General features: G+C 34.4%; 1 protein-coding gene across 1 annotated transcript; it reads right to left on the bottom strand.

The window, feature by feature from the left end:
• Positions 1-3320: 3320 nt before the first annotated feature.
• Positions 3321-15884, bottom strand: LOC111241576. Its single transcript, XM_022780221.1, has 4 exons — positions 15879-15884; positions 6209-6390; positions 3690-3780; positions 3321-3597 (listed from the first exon to the last, which is right to left on the bottom strand). The coding sequence occupies exons 1-4, from the start codon at positions 15882-15884 to the stop codon at positions 3496-3498; spliced, it is 381 nt and encodes a 126-aa protein (XP_022635942.1). The 3' UTR covers positions 3321-3495.
• Positions 15885-21517: the final 5633 nt, after the last annotated feature.

Raw genomic sequence — 21517 nt, 5'->3', positions numbered from 1 at the left:
ATTCCGCTGCGTCTTCTCGTCGGAGAAGCTTCGAGGAAATCTAGATCGAGCTTGCGTCGCCTATCGGTCCTCTTCCTCAAGGCCTCTTCCATCAGTAGATGTACATAACCAATTTAAGAAATAACCACATTTGAAAAATAAATAACCACATACTGCACCATTAAATGTTGTTTAGCAAATTTTGTACAACAATAAAAGTTTAATTCAATCCCAATGACCACATATCTCTTGGTGTAGTAAGTGGTTATCTCTTTAAGTTCTATGTGGTTATTTCAGAACAGTGTTTTGTACAACAATAAAAGTGGTTTAATTCAATCCTAATGAGCACATTTTTTTGGTCCACTAAGTGGTTATCTCCTAAATCTTAAGTGGTTATTTCATAACAGTGTTTTGTACAACAATATAAGTTCTTTAATTGCATCCCAATGACCACATATCTCTTGGTGCAGTAAGTGGTTATCTCCTAAATCCTAAGTGGTTATTTCCGAACGATTTTTTGTACAACAATAAAAGTGGTTTAATTCAATCCCAATGGCCACATATCTCTTGGTGCATTAAGTGGTTATCTCCTAAGTTCTATGTGATTATTTCAGAATTATGTTTTGTACAATAATAAAAGGGGTTTAATTCAATCCCAATGAGCACATTTTTTTGATGTAGTAAGTGGTTATCTCCTAAATCCTAAGTGGTTATTTCAGAACAATGTTTTGTACAACAATATAAGTTTAATTGAATCCCAATGACCACATATCTCTTGGCGCAATAAGTGGTTATCTCCTAGCTCCTAAGTGGTTACTTCAGAACGATGTTTTGTACAACAATAAAAGTGGTTTAATTCAATCCCAATGACCACATTTCTTTGGTGCGGTAAGTGGTTATCTACTAAATCATATGTGGTTATTTCAAAAAGGTGATTTGTACAACAATAAGAATGATTTAATTCAATGATAATCTTTTTTCTTCAAGTAATGCATTCGGAGTAATCTTATTATTTTTGCCGTCAATGTAACCTCTTATATGTTTGAGGTTTGTACTTTCGAATTCATATTTTAAATACAAAAAAAGTTAATTAAAAATTTTTGTTTGGTTTAACTAGATACGAAACCAAATATACACATTTAATTTAATATTGTTGAAGGGGAGCATTAATGATCATAATCCCTCTTTAATTCGTAGACGTCTCAAAAACCCATAAAAATATTGGGGAAATAGATGCAACGATTGGAGAAATATCAGTATGACAAAATTTTTCTCCCATTTCAGCCACAACAGCCCAAACCTCAGTGAGTTAACCTTTTTTGACAAAACAACTCATGATAGAATTATAACAATGACTCACTCGACTCACACCTGCATCATTGAAAATCTGAAACAATTTGTAAGCCAAGTTCAACTTTCCCTTTGCCAAATATATAGACAACAAAGTATTCACCGTATCAACATCAAAAGAGCTACGAAGAATAGCCAGTAAAGCGCATTTGATTGGCCAATTTATCCTGTCCTAATCACTCATGTTTCAAGGACATTGTATTTAATATGTACATTAATTGTTCCCCTACTTCAATGTGTTGCACTTGTTGATGTTGTTCTACTTCATGACTTAATCAATGCCTAAACCATCCCATATTTTGGTACAGTAAGTGATTATCTCTTAAATCTTAAGTGGTTATTTCATAACGGTGTTTTGTACAACAACAAAAGTGGTTTAATTCAATCTCAATGACCACACATCACTTAGTGCAGTAAGTGGTTATCTGCTAAGTCCTAAGTGGTTATTTCAGAACAACCTTTTGTACAACAATATAAGTTGTTTAATTGATTCCCAATGACCACATATCTCTTGGTGTAGTAAGTGGTTATCTATTAGGTTCTATGTGGCTATTTCAGAACGGTGTTTTGTACAACAACAAAAGTGGTTTTTTTCAATCCCAATGACCACATTCTTTTGGTGCAGTAAGTTGTTATCTAATAAGTCCTAAGTGGTTATTTCAGAACGACCTTTTGTACAATAATAAAAGTTGTTTAATTCAATCCTAATGACCAAATATATCTTGGTGCAGTAAGTGGTTATGTACTTAGTCTTATGTGGTTATTTATGAAAGAGGTTTTGTACAAGAATAGAAAGGGTTTAATTGAATATCATCAGATATCTTAGGTGTAGTAAGTGGTTATGTACTTAGTTCTATGTGGTTATTTATGAAAAAGGTTTTGTACAAGAATAAAAGTGGTTTAATTGAATATCAATCATTCATTTCTTAGGTGCAATAAGTGGTTATGTACTTAGTCCTATGTGATTATTTATGAAAGAGGTTTTGTACAAGAATAGAAAAGGTTTAATTGAATATCATCATCACATATCTTAGGTGCAGTAAGTGGTTATGTACTTAGTTCTATGTGGTTATTTAAGAAAGAGGTTTTGTACAAGAATAGGAGTGGTTTAATTGAATATCAATAACTCATTTCTTAGGTGCAGTAAGTGGTTATGTACTTAGTTCTATGTGGTTATTTATGAAAGAGGTTTTCTAAAAGAATATAAAAGGTTTGATTGAATATCATCATCAAATATATTAGGTGCAGTAAGTGGTTATGTACTTAGTCTTATGTGGTTATTTATGAAAGATGTTTTGTACAAGAATAGATGTGGTTTAATTGAATGTCAATCATTCATTTCCTAGGTGCAGTAAGTGGTTATGTACTTAGTCCTATGTGGTTATTTATGAAAGAGGTTTTGTACAAGAATAGAAGTGGTTTAATTGAATATCAATCATTCAGTTNGTTTAATTGAATATCAATCATTCAGTTCTTAGGTGAAGTAAGTGGTTATGTACTTAGTCCTATGTGGTTATTTATGAAAGAGGTTTTGTACAAGAGTAGAAAAGGTTTAATTGAATCTCATCATCACATATCTTAGGTGCAAGTGGTTATGTAGTTAGTCCTATGTGGTTATTTATGAAAGAGGTTTTGTCCAAGAATGGAAGTGGTTTAATTGAATATCAATCATTCTTTTCTTAGGTGCAGTAAGTGGTTATGTACTTAGTCCTATATGGTTATTTATGAAAGAAGTTTTATACAAGAATAGAAGTGGTTTAATTGAATATCAATCATTCATTTCTTAGGTGCAATAAGTTGTTATGTACTAAGTCATATTTTTGAAAGAGGTTTTGTCCAACAATAAAAGTAGTTTAATTCAATATGAATCATTACATTTCTTAGGACAAATTTCATCAATATGGTTGCCATCCAAACTTTTATGAATAACCAAACTTAAATTTTCATACATAAAGCATTTTATAATCAATCATAAAATTCATAAACATTAAATAGTGAAACATATTCTTCATTACAAAAACTAAACATGCTAAAAACCAATAACATTCATGGTGTCCTAATCAATCATATTTCATTGATATTATGTTAAATATGTAAATTAATTGTTCCCCTACTTCAATGTATTAAACTTGTTCATGTTGTACAACTTCATGAGTTAATCAATGATTAAAGCATCCCAAATTTCTTCAATACCATAGTGCGATGAACATTATCTTCGTGTAATACCCACTGACAAACCATCTCTTGTCGCACAATTTGTAATTGTTCCTACAATAACAATACTCTTGTTAAATATTACACTTAAAAAACTTTTATCAATAAATCATATTCAAATAAACATATACATAAATAAAACAAACCGTTGTGTAATAGGAAATTTTGTTCCCATCAAATTTAGGTAAGTGGTCCCATAACTCCATATATTTAATCACCAACATACCACAATCATACCTACACATTAAATGTAACATCCCATTTCTGATTGTTACGAGATAAAAAAAAATTATTCCTTTAAAACGAAAACAAAAGAAAACATTCATACAAATCTCAGGCTGAGGAAATAAACAATAATCCAATACAATCCAATTAAAAGGACATTTATTACAACCTTGTAATTTCCAAGTCAGCTTAAAATAAAATAACATAAATCAAATATACTGAAAATGTTCGAAAACTAAAAGAAATCTTTCCCCGTTCTATTCCCGACTTCTTTCTGCTCTAATTATATGCAGGAACATCTGTATTAACATCTACTCCCGTATAACAACACGAGTTATACGATCATCGCATTCACACACAAACAATAAGGGTAAGCCACCATATTCTTCATTTAATACCACATCAACACATCAATTATTAGTTAATAAAGTAATATAGTTAACATGATATATTCAATTAAGTACACCAAAATCAATAAATACAAAAGATACACATTGTCCTTTTTGTACTCTATCATATGACACCTGTTCACCAAAACATGATAGTTCGAGTCATCCAACCCTTTCTGCCCTCTCGAAAGAGAAAAGATTGGCACTCGAGCCTTGTCTCTTCTATCACCTTTTATAGACGAAGAGACCTATCTTTCTACCCTCATGAAAGAGGAAAGGTACTACATAAGTTTTTACACCGATACAATAAGAGTACATATTTCAAATACAACGATACTTGTAATACAGCTCGAATATTATTATCACACATTAATAATCACCCTAACATGCATTTGTGCCAAACACTTAGTATTTTATCATCATCAAGATCACACCGAACGAATAAATAGTATTCACATCACAATTGAACTAAAACCCAATAAACAATGAGTCGGTACTAGCTATAAAAATTTGTGCATGAATACACACCAGCTAACAAAATTTCCGAAATAGCCACATTTCTGTTCTCTCTCATATGCGTACAACCTTCCCAAATTTTAAGGCATATGACCCCACTCTATTTGACTACCAGTACTAAAGAATTAAAATAACGAGTGAACAAAGAAACCTACATTAACATACAGCACCTATTAAAATATCCTTTATATTTTATTCTAATATAATATTATTTTCATACTAACCTAATATAATATTATTTATATAACCTATACAACGTTAATTATAACCTAACCTACAAACGTCTGAATGTTATAATTTAACCTAATATTATGTAACCTAATTAAACAAATAAAATTCTCACTCACGAAATTTCAATCAAGTCTGTCCTTAAAAAGACTACAAAGATATTTTTAACAATTATCCTAATTGATAAAATAAAAAATTAAGATATTCTTAATTTTGACATTTTTAATTATAGTCAAATTTTGGCTTCATGTCTTAAAGAACACAAATTTACTGCTATGGTATCCCATACTGTCCTTTCAGTCTTCAACATTAGAGAAATAAACCAAAAGGAACAGTTTTTTTTTTAAGTTTTGCTTAAAAAACCATGGATTTTTCCTTTTTTGTTTTCATATTTTAGCTTTAACATAGTTTGGTCAACAACTAATTGTGATAAGCATGCACCTGTCGTTGTCAAAATGTTCTTGATAATGTATTATGTCCTTTGTTGTCATCTTAACTTCAAAGGGTGTCGTTTTCAGTTTGGACCAGTTACAATTTAATTATCACAGTATCCTATAGCCAATGTTAATAACCCTTAAGTTTGGTTATATGCCCATATTTTTCCCCGTTCGTTATTGAAAGATCAAGCAGAATCAATCATTATGTTTATCCTGTACATAAAGTCTTTCTTTTATATATATTTGGTTTTGCTGTTTTAAAGCTTATATATGCATTATTAGGAGGTGATTAAGTCAATGTCTCTTTAGCAATCTTTTGATTTTACCTTTAAGTCATCACAATAACAACAACAGACATGTTTACAAAATTCACAAAAAATGAGTGAAGACTACTCAAAATCAAAGCATTTGTTGTATAAATGAATCTGGTATTGCATAAATAGTTATGGTGTCTGAATTTTTTAAGAAGAGAACTACATTCCTGATCTCATTCCCAGGAGAAACACACAAAAAAAAAGGAAAAACTTGCAAAGAGAGGCAGATTGAGAAGTTGGGTTAGATTCTCTAATACTCACGTCTAATATGTGCATTAAATGACTACAACACAATGTTATTTCTTTTCTAACCCAAATCAACCTTAAGCCCATAAAACCCACCAAAAACTCAATTATACAATTTTTTGTCTTTGGTTCCCACATCTAAAATGATAAAGTATTTGGACAGAAAATAATCTTCTAGTTATGGCAATCATCTAAAATGAATGTAAGGACTATAGGAATTACTTAACACCACAATGCACTTCAAGATGAAAACGTGAAATCAAAATAGAAAAACCCTCACTTAAGTGAGATCAAAATAGAAAACCCTTACCTGAAACTCACGATCGAGAGACTCGATTGGGAGCGGCACCGGCGATGGAAGCGCCGATTGAAGCACCTTAGAAGTAAAAACCAGAAAAAGGGCACACAAATGGAGACCAATGCTTCGGAGAAGGAAAACCTAAATGAATTTTCTAAGGAGGAGCGCGAAACCAAAACAAAACCCAAATTTTGCTATTTCCACTTTTACCCTCACCCACTCTGTACTCTTCTCTCTAAAACACTGACGTGGAGCCTGTCAAATGAATGTAAGCTCCACGTCAGCGTGTCAATGTACCGTTGCTCTTTCTATATATATATACGAAGAGATATGAGATTACGTAAGGTGTATATTATATTATTATAATATTGATTTGTATATCTGTATATTAAGCGATCTGTATATTAAGGGTGCGGGTTAACGTAATAAAAGAAATGGGTGGATATTAATTGGTGAATTGACTACAAGCTAATGTATTTGTCGTTTGTTATATATAATGATGTGATTTAAAGTTTTTGAAAGGTATTGAAGTTGTGTTGTATGCTTTCTAATTGGTGAAAAATGTATATTTGTTGTGATTATGTATATTTTGATAATAGCGGAATAAATCTTATGATTTGTGGAATAATGCATGATAATGAGAATGTGTATTGAATTGTAGTGAAAATATAGAACCATGTGTTGATGAATTAATATCTATTATTGAGAATTAGTGTGGGGCGTATTGAGATTATATTATGAACCTTGTGATTGATGGGTTAATGTATAATATTGAGACTATGCATGAAATGTAATGAGGAAGGTGTTATAAGCCTTGGGCTGGATGAGTAATACATATTGTTGAGATTATAAGAATTGTGAGATAAATACCATAATTTGTTGAAGAAAGTTTGTTGATGAGAATATGTATGAAATTCTGTTGTGAATATGAAACTATGTTATTTCCTTGTACTATCGTCGATCATGAATGAACTTTTCGTACTATGGTACGATAATAATGCATTGGACTCTCGTTTAGAGATAGTGATTTGAGTGTCACTTCCCTCTGTGGGGGATGTGGATGTCTCGCCCAAAATGACTTCGGCTCATGTGAGTGTAGTGCTCGATGGGTGTTTCCCACCGAAGTTTTCACTCGTAATTCCTTGAGAAGTCGGGGAGATAGGTCCGAAGCTGCGATGGAAGCCGACTCGAATTGCCCTGTTGGGAACAGGTGCCTGTTAGTGATAACAGGTTATGACGACACAATAGAAGGAACGACATTGGGTCATGGATGAATTGACTGTAATGGAAATGTTGTCATGGGATGTATTTGTTGCATGGTTATATTATTATGTATTTAATATGATGTTTTTGGTTGTCTTGAAGAATTGTTTTGAAGAATTGTTTTAATCAAATGAAATTTTGTTGTCTTGAAGAATTGTTTTATCGAACTATATTGAAAAAAATTTACACCGTGACATCTCAAAAATCAGGGTGTTACAAGAGGGAAACCGCTGAGCGGTTTAATTAGGCGCTGAGCGGTTATCTGTTTTTATTGGGCTTAAATTCTGTTACTTTTTTGGTCTATAAATAGACCCAGTGCGATTCAAAATGTAATCTTTTGGCAGATAGAGAGGTCCAGAGCTGTTCTACACACCTTGGAGGAGGTTCCTTGGATGCTTAGGCTGCAATCTACGAAATTTAGGGTTTATTCTTCCATTCTTTCATTATTTTTCATTTAGATTCACCATGTCAATGGTGAACTGAACCCTAGGTTGTTGGGAAACAATGTAATCATTTGAAACTCTCTTATATCAAAATTCTTATCTTCTTTATATGCTTGCATATGCTTATCTTATCAATTGTTGGGTTCCTTACCTTTGCTTAATGCTTTTATCGTTTAACTCATTCGATAGATGTTGTTTGTCTTTATTAATACGGAGACGTACAATAATATCATGAACTGGAGGGAATTCCTTGATTATGCTAATACTGCCTAGAGATAGGGGTAGGACGATCAATTGTATTTTGCTTCTGTTTATCATGCATTATTTGTTACTAGGGGAGGCTAGAGATAGTAAGCCAATAATTAGTAATAGGCTCTTTTCTAAGAAAGTTGGGTTTCGGGTAGACTAAGAAAGTTTGCATGACAATATGATAAATAAGCTAAAAAGATAAGAAGAGTAGATATAAGAGGGTAGATAAGATGAAATTGTAAACCCCAACAACTCTATTCATCCATAGTCTTTTCTAGCTAATTGATTCACTGCATTTGAATGTTTATTTTTGTTTGCATTCAAAACCGAAACTTAATTCTTTTCTCAAGTCTTATGCGATTGGTTTACACGAAAGTTAAGGCCTAAGAGTCCTTTGAGAAACGATACTCGGACTTACCCATTTTATATTACTTGATAACGATCTGGTACACTTGCTAGGGACTTAACAATCATCACAAGGACTTTTCCAAGGCTTATAATGAGGCTGAGATAACAAGAAAAATTGGTTCTTCTGGAACACAAAATCCTTGAGTTAAGAGAGTTATTTTAACATTCAAAATTCAAGCACAACTCTCATTTTAACCAATTCACTCATTCCCAACTTCTTTCTTTTTTTTTTCCTTTATTTTTACATTGAGCTCATCTTTCATGATTTTCCTTTCTTCTTTTTTTCTTTCTCATGCTTTTTTTTAATTCATTACTTGAGTTCAATGCCTTACTTTTGCCTTTCAATTTCCCCCAACAACCCCAAAATTGAACCTTATCATTATCATACAATTATTCTCAACCCAACTCAAGGTAAAGATCTTCAAAGCAAGGGTTTTAATCCTGTTTCAAGGCAAGGGTTCAAAAAGGGTAGAACAAATATATTCTCTTTACTTTGGGCGAATATTTGGCTACGTATGGCTTCAAAAAATGGCCTTGATCATATGACAGACACATGCAATTCAATCAAGCATAAAGATTCAAGCAATATCATTCATGCTTCCATATGAATAACACCTATACCAATAAAGACTCTGAAGCTCAATACCTCACACAACTATGCTTTTCTCCATCATCATAACCACAATCATCATAAGTCATCACACATTTATTCACACAACTAGTGAACAATTCACCCGTATATCAGCATGCAACATAGACTCAATCATCATCCACATCCAATCATCATTAATAAAACTTATAATGCAATAACAATCAAGTCAAACCATAATCAGAAAAGGTGTTTAAGCCAAGCACAGACACCTATACTACTCGACAGAATTCAACCTATTCTAAAAATTCAAAGTACAAAAGAGAAAGATAAAAGCCCTTGGTTGCCTCCTAGTAGCGCTTGTTTAACGTCATGAGCCTGACCCAAAATCTTTCTAGCAACTATCAGCAAGTGCAATCATCAGAAAATGCTATCCCAGTGGCATTCATCAATAAATGCTGTCAGTGACATCCATCAGTAGATGTCTATTCACCGTCCTCTTTCATGGCAACATCCATCAGTAGATGTTGTAGAAGCATCCATCAGCAGATGCTATCATCACTACCATCAGAAGCAGGATTTAACCTAAAAAAAACTCAAACAACAAAGAAAAAAAAAATCAAATTCACACCACAGAAATAATTCAATTAAAAAGAAAAAGTTAGAAACTGGGTTGCCTCCCAGCAAGCGCTCTTTTAACGTCATTAGCTTGACCCGGTAAAGCCCAAACACCCATCAGTAAGTGTTGATTTTTAATGTTGGCGTTCTTCCTTCCTTCGTGACACCAACAACATCTCGGAAATTTCCTTGTCACCAACTTTAAGAGCTCTGTTTGCTTTAATAGTCTTGATAACCCATAACCTATTCTTGAATTTCACTTGGTGTGCCAGGTTTAGGTTTGTCACTTTTCACATCAGGGTGTTGGTGAACCAATTCTCCTTTCTTATTGCCTCCTGATGATCTTGTGCTCTTGGTACCAAATTGTTACCCTGCATACTAATGAATACTGCACTAGAGCACACAATTAGTTCAAAAAAAATAAAAATAAACACAGTAAAAGATTTTTTTTTCGTTTTTTTTTAAATAAAGATAGAAAAATAAAGAGAAAAATAAAAACAGAAACAGAAAGATACTCCCCTTGGTTGATATTCTTTTCTTTTTCTTCTTTGTGCTGAATTTCTTCAAAAAGTTAAGAACACCAAGCACCTATTTCCACATCTCAATCATAAGATCTCCATAATGCACTTAGATTTCTTTTCTTTCCTATGATATTTATTTTGATGAGGAAGGGGTTTTCCATATGATCTTTTCTTCTTTCCTCTCTTCCTCTTTTTCTCACTTCTCTTTTCTCTTATTTTTTTCTTTATTTTCACACATTTTCTCTTTTTTTCTTTTTTCTCAACCAGTTCTTTTTCTTTCTCCTCACCTTTCTCTCCCTCACTCAACTTTTCTGTTTCTTCTTCCTTTACATCTCTCTCTATTTTTTCCTCCTCAACAAATTTATCACTTTCAAAGATAGTGGCTTGACATTCTTCCACCCTTTTAGATAACTGACCAATTTGTGTCTCCAAATTCCTGAAGGTAACATCATAGCTCTTGGAATAGTACTTGTTCAAAATATTGTCGAACTTTTCATTAAAATTGTTGACTTGTTCCGTCAAATTAGCTACCTGATTACATAGTTGTTGCTCGTCCTCCCATGTTTCTTTTGGTAAAGATAGTTGTTGCTGCTAGTGATATTGTTGCATCTCTTCCATGCTTCTAGGAAAAGAAAAACTTGTATCCATGTCCTGCAAAAAGAGTTTGTTACTCTTCATATTCTCCTCTACACCTTTGACATGGTATATTTCCATATTCATGATCCTCTGAAAAAGTTCGTCAGAATTTGTATTTTTCTTCTCCTCTATACCTTTGACATGTATTTATGATATCCTGAAAAAGTGGGTAAGACCGAGTATCGTTCTCCCAAAGGACTCTTAGGCCTTATCTTTCATGTAGATTGATTGCATAAGACTTGAAAAGGAAATAATTTTTTAGTTGTATGCAAAACGAAAATAAACATCCAAATGCAAGTGAATCAATTGGAAAAGAAAAGATATGAATTAATGGAGTTGTTGGGGTTTACAATTTCATCCTTATCCACTCTCTTATATCTATTTTTCTTATTAAATTCGCTTTATTATCAAATTGTCATGCAATATATTGCAGAAGCAAATACCACTAAACCCGATCTCTCGACGAAAAGAGTCTACCACTAATTACTAGTTTACCATCTCTAGTCTCCCTAAGTAATTAGCAATGCAATATATTGCAGAAGCAAATACAATTGATCGTCCTACCCCTATCTCTAGGCAGTATTGCTTAATCAAGGGAATTCCTATCAGTTCATGACTTCCCCGTACGTCTCTGTATCGACAAAGGAAAATATCTTCTTACTGAATGAGTTAAACGATAAGAGCATTAATCATAGATAAGAAACCCAACAATTGATAATACAAGCATATGAATAAAATAAGAATTTCAATATAAGAGAGTTTCAAAAGGATTACATTGTTCTCCAACAACAAAGAGTTTAGTTCACCATAGACATGGTGAAACTAGATGGAATTAATGGAAAAGATGAAAGAGTAAACCCTAGATTTGATAAATTGGAGCCTAAGCATCCAAGAAACCACCTCCAAGGACTGTAGAAGTGCTTTGGATGTCTCTGCTGTGGACTCACCTTTGAAACTGGCGCTCAGCACTGGAAATAGCATTGAGCGATGAACTTGACTCTTCTTTTCTTCCTTTTTCCTCTTTTCTTGAGTCTAAGTCCTCCCTTCTTCACTTTCATCCTCAAATCTCATCAAATCCTACAAAACAAGTGTTTTGCTTGATTCCATGTTCATTATAAGCCATAAAGGATGTGTTTTGATATCACTTTTAAGTGTAAAAATAACTATTTTTAGACCTTTAGCAGAAACCCTCCAACAATTCATGCAGGAAACTATCTCAACACAAAAAAGAACAAATGCTACTATAAGGAATTTGGAGATGCAGGTTGGTGATATAGCAAAAAGGTTGGAGGACATGCCTTTCAAAAGTTTTGGGGCTAATACTGAGGTTATAACCCCAAAGAAGAATGCAAAGCTATTGTAGGTATGAAAAATGAGAGATAAAAAGAAAGAGAAGAAGAGAGAAAAGAAAAAAATGATATGAGAGAGGAAGAAAAAAAAGAAGAAAGAAAAATTGAGATTGAAAAAGAAGAGGGAAAATAAGAGATAAAAGAAAAAAATGAGAGAGAGGAAGAAGAAAAAGTAGAAAAGAAAAGTGAGAATGAAAAAGAAGAGAGGAAAAAAGAGGAAGAAGAGGTTGAGAGAAAAAAGAGAAAATATGAGAAAATAGATAAATTTGAGAGAAATTTTCACCACCCTGAAGAGTGCCCCATAAAAGAAAAAGAGATGCAAGTAGGGTGTTTTAAAGAGATCTTCGAGGAATTGGGGATAGAAATTCTTGTGACTGAGGCATTGCAACAGATCCCTCAATATGCCAAGCTTTTGAAGGAACTCCTTAAAGGAAAGAAATATCTAAAGGAGGACACAATTGAGATATAGGGGGATTGCAGTGTGATCTTGCAGAAGACACTCCCTCCTAAGGTTAAAGATCCAGGAAGTTTCACTATTCCTTGCACTATTGGGAGCCAACAAATAAGGAAAGCCCTAATTGATTTAGGGTTCAGTATCAATTTAATCTCCTTAACTGTTCTTGAAAAGATTGGTGGCCGGGAAGTTAAGCCAGCAAGAATGTCTCTCTTTTGTTGAGATTGTTGAAAACACAAACTCTATATCAAACTGGTTTTTGATGATGACAACTCAGTGCTTAATAACCGTATGTATGTTCCAGTATTACATGTTCTTATTTTGTAATGTTTGTCATATCCGCTGAACATGTTTTGATTGAATTACTGATAACGGTTGAAAAATAGTTATTTTCATGCTTCATTTGGGATTAAAATACACCCTTTAAGGCTTAGAATGAGCTTAGAATCATGCAAAACACATAAGTTAGAGAATAAGAGAGTCAAAAGTTATTTTTAGAGATATTATGCTTGTTATGCATTGTTTTGCAGGGTTTTGATGAGAATTGGAGATGAATTCAAAGAAAGGTTGAAGATCAAACGGTTGCAGTGCAATTGATCAATCAACCAGTCAACCAGAAAAATCAACCAGTTGACCAAAATGCTGAAAAGTTGACCAGAGTGCAATTGACCAACGCCCAGTGGTGAAAAATGATTGTCGGGCGATGGTAAGACTGATGGGAAACCGCCGGGTGTCAAAATATGACTCCGGGCAGTTGTTTGCTGGGCTTGGGCCTAAATTCTATTACTTTTCTTGGTTTAAATAGCCCTAGTGCGAGTTTAGATGTATTCTTTTGACAGAAAGGGGCGGCCAAACCTAATTTTCACTCCTTGGAGAACATCCCTTGGATGCTTAGGCTCCTTTTTATCCAATCTAGGGTCTGCTTTTCCATTCTTCCATCATTTTTCATCTAAGTTCACCATGACAATGGTGTACTAAACCCTTTTGTTGTTGGGTGAAACAATGTAATCGTTTGAAATTCTCTTTTATTGAAACTCTTGTGTATCTATATGCTTGTCGTATGCTTTGATTATCAATTGTTGGGTTCTCATCTACATTTAAAGCTTTTATCGTTTAACTCATTCGATAACTGTTGTTTGTCTTTATTGATACAAGAACGTACGATATTGTCATGGACTGGTGAGAAATTCCTTGATTAAGCAATAGCACCTAGGTATAGGGGGGTAGGACGATCAATTGTTTTTGCTTCTGTTCTTAACGCGTTATTAATTACTAAGGGAGGCTAGGGATAGCAAGCCAATAATTAGTAATAGGCTCTTTTCGCCGAGGGATCGGGTTAAGGGTAGACTAAGAAAGTTTGCATGACAATTATATAACAAAGCAAATTGAATCAACTGCATTTGCATGTTTATTTTGTGTTTTTGCATTCACACCAATTAATTTTCTTTACAAGTCTTACGATTTCAATTTGCACGAACGATAAGGCCTTCGAGTCTCTTGGGAAGAATGATATTTGGTTTACCAATTATATTACTTGAAATGATCTGGTACACTTGCCAGAGTGTTAACAAGTTTTTGGCGCTGATGAGTCGTTATTTCTTGAACTATATGTAGTTTATTGCGCTTAAATAAACCAGGGAATTGTGTTTAATTGTCTGTTATTTCCCCGTTCTCTGAATTCTGCTTAATTGGGTCAGAAATTCGTAATTGTGCTAATTTGGATTTTTTGAGCTGATTAAGCGCATTTCTGGTTGCAAGGAAGTTGTGAAAACATGATCTGGAGCATTGGGATATGGCGTGACACATTCAAAGGCTAAACATTTAGTCATTTAGATTCTAATTAAAGCTGTAATTTCGTTTTCTTGAAGTCCTTAATTAGAATTAGGTGTTTTGGACCCTTTTAGGGGCAATTTTGTAAAAAACCCTTATGTAGGACATGTGCCTTTTAGGTTAGGGTTTTAAAATTTATTGTGGACCCCATTTAGAAGGCAACTCTCGGCATTTGGAGAGCCTTGGCCGACAGGTAGCTGATGTGGTGGAACAACTCAAAAGCTTTAATGAAAAGTTCGACAAATTTTTGGTGAAGTACGATTCCAAGAGTTATGAAGTTACCTTCAGGAATTTGGAGACACAAATTGATGAGGTTGTTGATGAGGAGAAGATAGAAACAGAAAAAGTCGTTGCTAAGGAGAAGATAGAGGAGAAAAAAATAGAGAGAAATAAGGAAAATACAGAGGAAGAAAAGATAGAGGAAGAAGAAACAGAAAGGTTGAGTGAGGGAGAGAAATATGAGGAGAAAGAAAAAGAAGTGGTTGAGAAAAAAGAAAAAAAGAAAAAATATGTGAAAATAAAGAAGAAAAGAAGATAAGAGAAAAAGAGAAAGTTGAGGGAGGAAAAGACTGAGAAAAAGAGGAAGAGAGGAAAGAAGAAAAGATCATATGCAAAACCCCTTCCTCATCAAAAGAAATACCATAGGAAAGAAAAGAAATTTATGTGCTCCATGGAGATCTTCAAGAAATTGGAGATCAAAGTTCCTATGATTGAAACATGGAAACAAGTGCTTGGTGTTCTTAATTTTTTGAAGAGATTCAGCAGGAAGAAGAAAAAGAAGAATATCAAGCGAGAAGAATATCAATACCTACTGATGGGTGTTTGTTGGGGTCATCCCAATTGTTTTAAAACATTTTTTTATTTTTAGTTTAGGTTTATTTGATTTTGGACATGTAACATTTTGGATTTTTTAAACATTTTTGGGGTAGCATCTACTAAGGGATGCTAAAATTTTATATGTATCTACTGAAGGATACAGGTAGGCACACCTACTGAAGGGTGTTGGAAAGATATGCACTTACTGATGAGTGCTAGACAGGTTTGGGTCAGGCTCGTGACGTTAAACAAGCACTACCTGGGAGGCAACCCAGTTGATTGATTTATTATTGTTGCATGTTTTAATTCTGTTCTTGTTGCATTTAGGGCTTAATTGTTGCATAAGTGAGTAAAGTGAGTGGGAATTGTATTTAGGGTTTAATTGTTGCATTTTAGAAAATCCATTCTTTATCACTTTTGCATCATTCCATAATCCAAGTTTGGGGTTTTTGAGAGAGCACTGCCTTTTGGTTTCATCCATCATCGATTATAAGAATTTTGCATACATTCATGGTCTATCCACCCCAAGGACAGGTTGTTATTGTCGAGATGATCATAGGCATGTACGACACACCTCCTGCTCATAGGTGGACTATGGATGAGTTCAACAACAGAGTGGCTTGGCTAGAGTAGGCACATGAGAGCAGATCTGGAGCAGTTGAAGCTCCAAGCATGGAGGAGGACGACAATGAAGATGATGATGATGATTTTAAGGATGCAGAGGNTGATGATAAGGATGACTCAGATAAGGACATGGACTGGAAGGGGATCTACTGATGGATGCCAGTAACTAGTCAGGGGTTTTATCTTTTACTTTTGTACTTTGAATTCTTAGAATAGGTTGAATTTTGATTGCCAGTGTCTATGCTTGGCTTGAACACTTTTCTGAAAATGTTTGACTGAATGGCATGCATGATAAGTCTATTTGATGATGATTGGATGTGGATGATAATTGAGTTGTGTTGCATGTTGATATCCAGTGAAAAAGTTCACTAACTATGTGAACAAATGTGTGATGAATTATGATTGTAGTTATGATGCTAAGCAGGGTGTATAAATGAATGATGTGTGAGAACGCATGTTGTGTGAGGTATTGAGCTCCAGAGTTTTCAATGTTGTATGTATTGTTCACAGGAAAACATGAATGATATTGCCTTAATCTTGATGATTGATTGAATTGCATGTGAATGTCATATGGTCAAGGCAATTTTTGAAAACCCTTCTCTAGCCAAATTTTCAACCAAAGTGCTTGAAATATTATACCCTTTTTGAACCTTAGCCTTAAACAGGATGAGAACCCTTGGTTAGAAATTCTTTACCTTTAGTTGGGTTGAGCTTAACTGTATGTGTTGATAAGGTTCAAGTTTGGGGTTGTATGGGGGAAATTGAAAGGCAATTGAAAAGCATTGAGCTCAAATGTGGAGAAAGAAAAATGCATGAGAGAAAGAAAAGAAAAGAAGAAAAGCATGAAGATGAGCTCAATGTAAAAATAAAAGAAAAGGGAAAAAGCTGAGAATAAGTGAGATTGGTGAGGTAGAGAGTTGTGCTTTGACTTTGAATATTATTGTAGCTCTCTTAACTCAAGGATTTTGCATTCCAAAAAAACCAATTTTTCTTGTTAGCCCAACCTCAATACAAGCCTTAGAAAATTCCTTATGATGGCATTTGCATGTGAAGCTTTTGATTGTTTGAGATGAATGACAATTTTGTTTCATGTGACTTGTGAATAATAGAGAGTTGGAGTGTCACCATAAACACTTGAGTGATTAAGTGAAACACTTGCTTGGTGAGAATTGATAAATTTCATGCTTACATCTTTGCTTAGTGGATTGGTCATTCATAAAATGTAACATCTGTTGAGAAATATGTGATCATGTGAACTGAATTGAATTGAAAGCATGCATGCATCTTTATTTGATTCCACTGAAAATTTGAAATTGAGTAGTTCTTGTCATGAATTTTTGGAGTGTTGAACTATTGGATGAAAAAGTGGAAAGCCAAGTTTTGTTTTATTTGCTTGAGGACAAACAAAGTTCTAAGTTTGGGGTTGTGATAACGTTGACAAACAGTTATTTTCATGCTTCATTTGAGATCAAAATACACCCTTCAAGGCTTAGAATGAGCTTAGAATCAAGAAAAACACGTAAGTTAGAGAATGAGAGAGTCAAAAGTTGTTTTTAGAGATATTATGCTTGTTTTGCATTGTTTTGCAGGGTTTTGATGAGAATTGGAGATGAATTGAAAGAAAGGTTGAAGATCAAACGGTTGCAGTGCAGAAGAGTAAACCAGAATGCTGAAAAGTCAATCAGTCAACCAGAAAAGTCAACCAATTGACCAGAATGCTGAAAAGTTGACCAGAGTACAGTTGACCAGCGCCCAGCGGTGAAAAATGACTGTCGGGCGGTGGCGCGACTCGAGGGAAGCCGCCGAGCGGTGAAATATGACGTCGGGCGGTGGTACGACTGATGGGAAACCGCCGGGCGTCAAAATATGACGTCGGGCGGTTGTCTGCTGGGCTTGGGCCTAAATTCTGTTACTTTTCTTGGTTATAAATAGCCCTAGTGCGAGTTTAGATGTATTCTGTTGACAGAAAGAAGCGGCCAGACCTAATTTTCACTCCTTGGAGAAGATCTCTTGGATGCTTAGGCTCCTTTTAATCCAATCTAGGGTTTGCTTTTCCATTCTTCCATCATTTTTCATCTAAGTTCACCATGACAATGGTGAACTAAACCTTTTTGTTGGTGGGGGAAACATTGTAATCTTTTGAAACTCTCTTTTATTGAAACTNTTGTTNATNTATATGCTTGNCNNATGCTTTGATTATCAATTGTTGGGTTCTCATCTACACTTAAAGCTTTTATCGTTTAACTCATTCGATAACTGTTGTTTGTCTTTATTGATACGGGAACGTACGGTACTGTCATGAACTGGTGAGAAGTTCCTTGATTAAACAATACCACCTAGAGATAGGGGTGTAGGACGATCAATTTCTTTTGCTTCTCTTCTTAACACGCTATTAATTACTAGGGGAGGCTACGGATAACAAGCCAGAATTAGTAATAGGCTCTTTTCGCCGAGGGATCGGGTTAAGGGTAGACGAAGAAAATTTTGCATGAAAATTAGATAACAAATCAAATTAAATAAGAGGAGTAGATAAGAGAGAGCGGATAAGATGAAATTGTTAACCCCCAACAACTCCATTCATCTATAGTCTTTTTCTCGTCAATTGAATCAACTGCATTTGCATGTTTATTTTGTGTTTTTGCATTCACACCAATTAATTTTCTTTGCAAGTCTTACGATTTCAATTTGCACGAACGATAAGGCCTTCGAGTCTCTTGGGAAGAACGATATTGGGTTTACCAATTATATTACTTGAAACGATCTGGTACACTTGCCATAGTGTTAACAATTACATTGTATGTTCCTATGTTTGATTGATGTTATATTTATGGAACATGCTTGTATTGAAATGTGAGATAAAATGATTTTAATTATTACACATTTCTGAAAGAAAAGATCATAAGAACCTTTTGAACTTATAATTGTTGTGACAAAGTTCTAGTCAAGTCGAATACACTCTTAATGGATTTTGTGAACAAGTGTTGTGTGAGATTTTGAGTTGAAAAGAATTTCAAAGTGATTTTTCATGTGAGTCGACATTGTGAAATGTATATTCGACTGTGTTACTGTTATGTTTGAAATTCTGTTAAGCCTACAAGCTCCAACGACTATATTTCCAAAAGTTAGTTAAAACTGTATGACCTAGTCAACTGTAATACATGAGTCTTGATTTCGTTGACCGAGGAGCCTTTATGTTGACTGTCTGTTATAACTATTTTAATACATTCGACTGTATTAGTAGGCTATTCTACTATGAATCCATCTGATGAAACAGAAAGCTATAAATAGACAGAACGCGAATTGTTATGTGACTTTTGTGATCTGACATTTTCATTTTCCTGTTTCAGATTGAATTTGTTAGAAGCTCCAAGAATTCTCTAAGAAGACGGTGTTGATCTTGCTTGAGAGAGATTCAAAAGGAGAAGTCATTGTTCTTACTGTTTGATCAATATCTGCACAAAGAAGGTGCTTCTGGTTTGATCTTGATAGGCTTGGCATCCTGTGAAGACTGTTGTTTTTGACTGAAGGCTTGGCAACCTGTGAAGTCTGCTGTGATATGCTTGGCATCTTGTTAAGAGTGTTAGTGACACGTTGAGGATTGTTCGACGTGGGTGCAGATTGCAGAAGTGGGGATTCTTGATGCAATTCTGGTTTTGTGTGTGCAGCTATATTTGGTTTTGGGTTAGAGAGGAGATTTATATTTTTGCGTGGTGCTTCTATAAATTCCTTGTTGTAAAAACCGCAACCATTATAGTGCATTTGCTTCCTGGGTTGGTCGAACCAGTATAAACACAGTGTTTGAATTTTCTCATCCTTACACTCTTTATTTTCCAGTCGACTATATCTGCTAGGCAGTCAACTGCGTTTTTCCGCTGCATTAAATTTTCAATAACTTGCATTTCAAGGAAAGATCAAAAGCTTTGAATTAACACCAATTCACCCCCATCTTGGTGTAAAAAGAAGCCAACCTGTTTCATAACATCTTTATGGCAGAGGGATCCCCCAAAAGGCCTTGATAACGGTTCAAAAACTAATATTTTCATACTTAAATTTGACACTAAACACACCCTTTATGACTTGGAATTCGCTTGAAATCATGTAATTTACTTAAGTTAGAGAATAAGAGCGTCAAATTTGGTTTTCTTGCTTTTATGCTTGGTTTTCCCTTGTTTTAGCATGTTTTATTAGGAATTGAATGAAGGATGTTAAAGTAGAAAGGAGTTGGACACAAGACAAGGTGGAAAAGTGGGAAAATGAGGAGTTGAAGCCACCGCTCAGCGCTAGTCCAACGTTGAGTGCCAGACACATAGAGGGATTCTCTGTCAGACGCTCAAGCGCCAACGCTGAGGGGTGAATTTGAGTGTCGACCTTGGACGCAGAAGGGATGCAGAAGCACACCTCTCACCCCTTGGAGGCGGATTTTGGATGCGGGAGCTCCAAGTTATCAAATCTTGGGTTTATCTTTTCATTTTTTTCATTATTTTCATCTAGTTTCACCATGTCCATGGTGAACTAAACCTCCATTGTTGTTGGGGAATTGATGTAATCCTTTTGAAACACTCATATATTGAATTGATACTTTGTTCATATGCTTTTATTCATTAATTGTTAGAGTTTTTCCTCCGTTATATTTGCATGCCTTTTTTAAAACATTATTCAATAGTGTGATCTTTTATTCTATCTATATGGACACATGTGGGTAGGTCTAGACATGAGGGAACTCTCTCGGGAGCAATATTACCTAGACATTGGGATAGGAGGACCAATTGCCTTTAAGCTTCTGTGTGAATTATGTAATCCATGATCAGTTGCTAAGGAGACTAGACATAGTAAACTAGTAATTAGGAGTAGGCTCTTTCCACTAAGACATTGGGATTAGGGTAATTTAGAAAGTGGCATTAACATTAATGAAGAAGTAGAATTCTTAGATATATGAGAGTGGATAGGATGAAATCATAAACCTCAACAACATGCAAAATTTAATGTGCATAAAAGAATGCAGTATTGTTGACAGATTGGCAAGTGTACCAAATCATATAATTAATATAAATGGTAAGACCAAGTATCGTTTTTCCCAAGAGACTCGTATGGCTTTCTCTTTCACGTGAATTAAAATAATAAGACTTGAAAAATAAAATTTAATAAATTGGATTTGAGGATAAAAATATTAACATGCAAAATAAATGTTGATTCAATTGACAAGTGAAAACAATGGATGGATGGATGTTGTTGGGTACTAACAATTTCATCTATTCCACTCTCTCTTACATACTACCCTTGATTATTAGATTGATTAAATTGTTATGCGACTTTCTTAGCCTCCTCTCAACCCGATCCCTCGGCGAAAACGGCCTAATATCAATTACCGGCTTGTTATCCCTAGCCTCCCCTAGTAATTAATACCGCATTATAAACAAAAGTTAGCACAATTGATCGTCCTACCGCTATCCCTAGGTGGTATTGCAAAATCAAGAGATTACTCACCAGTTCATGTCATTACCGCACGTCCCCATGTCAATAA

This window comes from Vigna radiata, chromosome 5 (genome assembly GCF_000741045.1).
Source record: "Vigna radiata var. radiata cultivar VC1973A chromosome 5, Vradiata_ver6, whole genome shotgun sequence".
NCBI lineage: Eukaryota > Viridiplantae > Streptophyta > Magnoliopsida > Fabales > Fabaceae > Vigna > Vigna radiata.
The sequence above is the reverse complement of the archived record's forward strand: the minus strand, read 5'-3'. Positions and strand labels throughout refer to the sequence as shown.